The sequence below is a fragment of the Drosophila subobscura genome, chromosome E, assembly GCF_008121235.1.
Source record: "Drosophila subobscura isolate 14011-0131.10 chromosome E, UCBerk_Dsub_1.0, whole genome shotgun sequence".
Classification (NCBI taxonomy): Eukaryota; Metazoa; Arthropoda; class Insecta; order Diptera; family Drosophilidae; genus Drosophila; species Drosophila subobscura.
In genome coordinates, this window is record NC_048531.1 from 1,402,302 (window position 1) to 1,408,652 (window position 6,351).

The 6,351-nt window shown below is 48.2% G+C and overlaps 1 protein-coding gene across 1 annotated transcript; it reads right to left on the minus strand.

The window, feature by feature from the left end:
• Positions 1-5,438: 5,438 nt before the first annotated feature.
• On the minus strand, positions 5,439-6,030 carry LOC117890198 (lithostathine-2-like). The gene has a single exon (XM_034794905.1). The coding sequence runs from the start codon at positions 6,028-6,030 to the stop codon at positions 5,455-5,457; it is 576 nt and encodes a 191-aa protein (XP_034650796.1). The 3' UTR covers positions 5,439-5,454.
• Between the last annotated feature and the right edge of the window lie 321 nt (positions 6,031-6,351).

Here is a 6,351-nt window from a genome sequence, read left to right on the forward strand (position 1 = left end):
CAGGCTGGTGGCAATCGTCGCCCCTTTTCGCTCAGTGTAGCGACAAAGTAAACAATTTATGCGATGGGCGCATTGTCCTCTGTCCCCTATCCCTCGTCCTCTATCCGCCTATCCCATTGTTCGACAGTCTCTCTGTATGCCCTCTGCGTCCATCGTATCTATGTGGACACACATCCTTCATCCTTCATCCTTCCCTCTTTGTTGTAGCCCTGACAGGTCGGTTTACTTTTCACACTTCTCAAGCGCACATTTATTGATTAAAGTTTTAATTGCCTTGAAAAATTGTCATCAAGTCATTCACGCTATCCAAGTACTATGTGGGGGCAATCAGGAGCAATTCGCATTATCTCGTAGGCTGCAGCTGCAGCTAAATCGGTCACTCGAGCCAAACTCATTCTCGTCTCCACACGAATCGCGTCTGTCTCCCAGCGCATTTCCAATCAGTCGCACAGCACGCACATAAAAAGTTCCTTTAATGTTTTTTGCACGGCCTCCATGCATTAAATTTCTCACAGCACAATCGAAAATCATAAAAATTATCTATTTGCGGAAAGTATCCGGAATGTACCGTAACTCGTAATGTCGCGCAATTTTGCTGCCGATATTTGCAATTTTCTCGGATTCCTCCTTCGCCTTCGCGATTGAACTCAAGGAGCGCCCAGAGCCAACTGAGCTTAAACCTGTTGAGTTTGGCCTGTTTATAGTAGCTGTCCTTTTCGGCCACCAGCGAACCTCCCACCCACCCACCACCCTACGAACAGCACTGCGCACATGTGCGACTCCTCTAGCACGATTCGCGCACTCTACAAATGTACAAACTCATGTACATACATATACATTTGTGTATGTATGTATACATAAAACAGCATGTCCGTGTATTTCATAAAAACTATTCTTTGAATTTTAAACCAATCTGAACATCTTTTTCAGGAACATTATTTGGAGAGCGAACTTTTTCTCCGTTTTGTAGCTCTTATGGTTTCTAAGAGGCTACTTTTACATACACCAACACGAATCTGATAAATCAAACGAATCAAACGTTAAAAACATATTTTAAAGCAGTGGAACGTCTTAAAACCCGTCGTTTCAATGTTTGAATGTTTGATTCAGATTCAGATTCATTCTTTCCTTTCCTTACAAAACAATTGACCGTTAAAATTCGTCAAGTTTCGTTGTTTTCGTTTGATAAATGACATAACTATCAACAGAGACACCTGACGGTCAGGGAAAAATTCATGTTATTTGTCTCACACTCGCCGCTAGGTGGTAAATGTTGCGCAACATTTCATACACAAAATCTGGGGCAAAGGTTCAGCAACAAAATCTACCAAATGCTGCGTGGCGCCACTGTGAAAATGTAGTTATTATGTATTGTAGTTATCCTAAATACACGGAGGCGTAACGCAACGTGCCAATAAGTTATCCCAATAAGAATTGGCACCCGACTACTGTAGACTCTGATGAATGGGGCAGACAATCCTCATCCTATGCGAATACCCTGCGCTCTGGGAAGAATATATCAGCACAGTTCACATTGTTGGCACTGAATGGTAAATTATACATCCTGTTCAATCACAAGTGGACCCGTGGATGTAATGAGTTGGTCGACCAAGTTGACTGATGAAATCACTGCCATCGATTTGGCAAATCAAACTTCGATGTCGGATGGAATCCAAGGCAAATTTTAGTTTACATGTTTGAAGCCTTAGCAAATAATTAATACGATCCTCCCCGTGTTTGCGTCCATTTAAGGAAGTAAATTAATAAATAGATCAAACATTCCGAGGTATAAATATGTATGTAGATGGAGACAGATATCCAGAAATTCCGAATTCAGACATCCAGTCGCAGATGTTCTTTGGCAACTCCAAAAGTCTTTGTGGTCCCGCCTCTTCTGGGTCGGCTCTGCTGCTATGAGATCATCGCGGAATAATGCCCGCCCTGGCTCGACCTGGAGCCAGACTTACCTACAAAACAACTGAGCATTTGCATAACTAGCTGTAAAATTGTTCCAAATTAACAAAGCAGCGGCGGGCGATTGGCTGGAGATCCAAATTCGAATCGGAATACGAAGAGCGAATGATCAGACAGAATAGACGCGGACACTGGAAACCTGTTCTAGGCGGTGGAAGAGCCACTAAAAGACACAAACAAAGAGGAACCAACCCATTGGACCACCTTGGTGGCTCAGCCCGAGCCGAGCCGAGCCGAGCTCCAGCTTCAGCTTCAGCTACGTCTACGGCCAAAGCTCCACACTTTTTCCGGCAAACAGAATTGGATTGGGTAACTTTGAACTGGTCGTCGTGTCGGTTGGGGCCGGGTGTCGTCCGCTATGGTGTCCAAATTGATGTTTCAATAAAGCCTATAAATTTATGACTAACGAACCAAGCGAACATTCTCCCATGCCGATTGCCGATTGCCGATTGCCCATTTCCATTCCGGTTGCGCCGCTGATGAAGACGCACCGCAGAGGAGGTGGGCAGCGGTGCGCTGCAGATGGGCGGTGTAACGGTGACAACGAGTAGGTGTCGCCATCGGTGCCACTATGAATTAATTTGGACAATTTACGAGCCAATCTCGACGACCGACGACCGACAACCGCCTCGGAATGTGCTTAGCGGACACCCCCGGTGGTCAATGGCTTGTCTATTCGTAAATTGAATTATAATTTGATACCCGAGTCCCTGACTTGGCTGGGGTCTCGATCTCGCTGGCATATATTACCGATTGATCGCGCCACATAAATCTGGCACCAGCGACACAATTAGCACGGCCTGTGGCCACACACTCACACTCCACTTACACCTGTACCTGTCCCAGTCCCTCCTCTTACCTCTCTTGGCTGCGGCTGGGCCACGACTGTAGAAGCAGCCACCCAAAAGTGACAGCCGCCACAGCAAAATGTACATAAATAGTTCGCATTTCTGCAGATAAGCAGGGTGTTCCTTTCCATTTAAAGCCGGAAAAGGCGTTCTGCTGAAGCTCTGCTGAACTAAATAAATTAGTGTGCTTTTCCTAGAGATGGTTTACTAACCTTTGGAAAATATTCCTGGGTGGTGTTAAACTTTAGAACATCTAGAGATGTCCGGAGAAATGACTTCAGAGCTGTCCCAATACCACAGCCCGGCCATGCAGCCTGGAAATGTCTCATTTAAATACCTCGCATGCATTTAGTCATTCTTTTTGTCCCTACTTGGAGCCTGCTCTCCTGCCATTACCATCCGCCTTCCCCGAACCACTCGGCTTTCGTATGCCTCGAACTGGCTTCCACTTGCCTGGCATGCGCCTCTGGGCAGGCACCGAGAACCAAGCAGCGCATCGGGAAGTCGCGCCGCGACGACGTCAACTTAAGTGGCCAACCGTGGACACCAAGAGCAACCATTGGCAATCCTCTCAGCATCTGCATCTGCTGCTGCTGCTGCTGCTGCTGCTTCTGCCCCTGCCTTGACTCCATGAGTGTCGAGTATGTAAATCTCCCGCTCCATTGCCATTCCAGAGTTGCCATGGCACTCACCCCACGGTGGAGGTGATCGATTTTGTTCAAGTCACTTGTTGTTTGCAGTTTTCAGTTCGGTTTGTGCGCTCTATCAATTGTTCTGTGATCGAGGAAGGGTGGCTGGAAAACTACTAGACTGGAGTAGGAGTAGGAGTAGGAGTAGGAGTCGGTGGTTGGTGAGGGGCTTTAGATCAGTCTGCAAAGTTTGACAAATCTGAGTGGAGCTGGAGCTGCAGCGGATTCGTGTCTGCGATCGAGCACATCTCGAGCTTTAATTAATTCAAATGCAATTCCAACTGCTCTGCGAGTGGTGTTGTGCAGATTGAATCTGAAGGCCAGCACGTGAGTGGAGGAGCCACCACATGCACCATCTCTCACACTCTCTTCCTCTCCCTTTCGAGTGGCAGATGCACAACGAAGCAGCAGGCAGAGCCAAGCCAAGACCGGCGAAGACGGTCGCGTCGTGAAGACACCGGACCGACGGCCGTTCATTCAGCAAACGTAAACGTTTGTGATTTGTAACGATTGTGAGTACATAAATCAGTCATGGATTTATTGCGAGAAATGAAATTTGCCGGCTGCTCCGACTGCGCCAACTGCTTCGACTGCTTCGACTGCCTCGACTGCTCCCCATCTGCCTCTGCCTCTGCCTCGAATACGTCTGCGTCTGCCACATCGCAGGGAATGTTTTCAGCGGTGCGATCGTGAGTGGCGCTGCGTGTGGGTCGCATAAATTTCACGCTTTGCGCAGGCGCTGCCACAAATCGATGTTCTCTTTTGTCTCCTTTCCGCCCTCGTCCCGCTCCCTTCCCGGTCATCGTGGTTTTATGAGTCACGCTGCTGGCTGGTGTTCCCATACATACACTCACATCCATCTATGCGCTAGTTGAGCGCGGAGTACTGCGACCGTAACCAGGAAGTCGGATGCTGAGCCCAGAGTCCAGTCTGGCCCTAAATGTTACCCTGCAGCGTTGACCATTAGGACGAGGCTTACTCACGAGTCTCGAGTCTCGAGTCTCGAGTTTTGGGAGTGCTCTTACCTCGAAACTATCCCCCTGACGGACGGTGCAGACGGGACACGCAATGCTGCTAATTGTTCACTAAATGCCAGGCCTGACTGAAGCACTCAAAGCCGAGGCAAGGCCCAAGCCGAAACTGAAAGCTGGAAACTGAAACTGAAACTGAAACAGAAACAGAAACTCACGACAGTGCCAACACATCTAAGTACCCGTCCACTCTGCATTTGCAATCGTATCTGATTGCATGACAGTTCTCAATTACTTTTCCACAAAAGAAAACGCTTTCAATTGGCCAACCGTTCAAATATGAAAATATTTAGTTGCCAGTTGCCAGCCTCCAGTTGTGTAAGAAATTATGGAATCAAAAAGATTCGACGTTAAAGATTGACTGTGTCTTCCGCGACATTCCCCGATCAAGAAACCATATTTTGTTTCAGGATTACTGAATTAGATCTCCAGCAAACCATTTCCAGCGTAAAGTAGACTCGAATGAAAGGGAACCCCCCACACATGTAAGTACATACATATACATACACACACATAACTTAGTCATACATTTTGTTAACTGATCCGCAGAGGGCAGTTTAATTCGATTTCCTAAATTGAACAAACAACACTTTAATCATTCGGTCGAAGTAGTCTGAACAGCTGGCGACTGCGAGTGCTTCATCGGATAAGACTCGGAACAATGTAAGAAATAAGTAAATAAATATTCACCAGTTATCAGTTGACAGCCACGAGCCGCATATCGCAAGCCATGGAGTATCGAGAACGTTTGACAACTGTTTACCCCTCCGCACTAGCCGGGTGAGACTCGGGAAGGAAGCTTCTACAATCACTGCGGAATTCGTATCTCTATTATGGTGGATCTACAAGATTCTGGCAAGAAGTCTTAGGAGTGTTCTTGGCTCACCCTTCGGAGCATTTCTTTATTTAAGTCTAAACGGGGATCTGGGCCTCATGAAACGCATTCGGGTTGAGGCATAGCTCTGTTTTGAACTGCGTCACCTGTGTCTCGCAGATGACTGTGCCCCAGAGAGTGCAGTTCCGGACGGTGAGGCGGTGCTCGCCCAGCACTACCTCTCCCGTTTCCATGCTGAAGTTGGCGGTTAGACTGAGGCATTCACCGTTGGGCTTCTTGGGCTCTCCCGTGGCCCAGGGAAGGTAGGTGGCCTCCTTGCCTGTGCTCTGCCAGAAGTAGTTCGTCTGAGCGTCCCCCAGACTATTTCCGGATGTCCAGAGCTCCAGCTCATAGGCGGCGAACTCCGGCAGGAAGCTGTTGAGTAGGCTGAACTCCGTCTGGTTCCGAATACTGAGCATGCCGGCGTTAAGTGTGCGGCAGTAGCGGTCGCCCTCGAACCAATTCTTCCAGCCACCTCCCACCAACAGGCACTTGTCCCCCACTTGGCTGAAGCTCGAGGGGCAGCTCGTAAAGGACTCCTGGTTCGTGGCCTGGTAGACTCTGGCCAGGCACAAGCTGACCAGCGCGAAGGAAACTATCGTGGGCCACAACATTTTTGTTAACTAATCAGAAGCTCGCTCCCCAAACTCTTTTATAGGGCTGTCCAGCTGGGGGCCGTTGTCAGTTCCCCGTCTGATAAGGCGTTTGATGTGTTAAGTATGCGGCGATAGCGCTTACTGAGTTGTCTTTCATTTATCTGGTCGACAGCCACAACACCACATCAGAAGACAATGAACAACATGGTCAGCATTGTACAAACAATTGGCCTCCAGAGTCAGAGCAGAAGTCCATCACATTTGCCAAAATAAATCGCTCGATAGTGAAACAACGGATTCCAGGAACACCTTCGATTCGACAGTCTGGCGGAGAGACTG

Bases quoted from the DNA above. Each gene is read 5' to 3' on its own strand.
- LOC117890198 (XM_034794905.1), bottom strand. From the start codon at position 6,030: ATGTTGTGGCCCACGATAGTTTCCTTCGCGCTGGTCAGCTTGTGCCTG.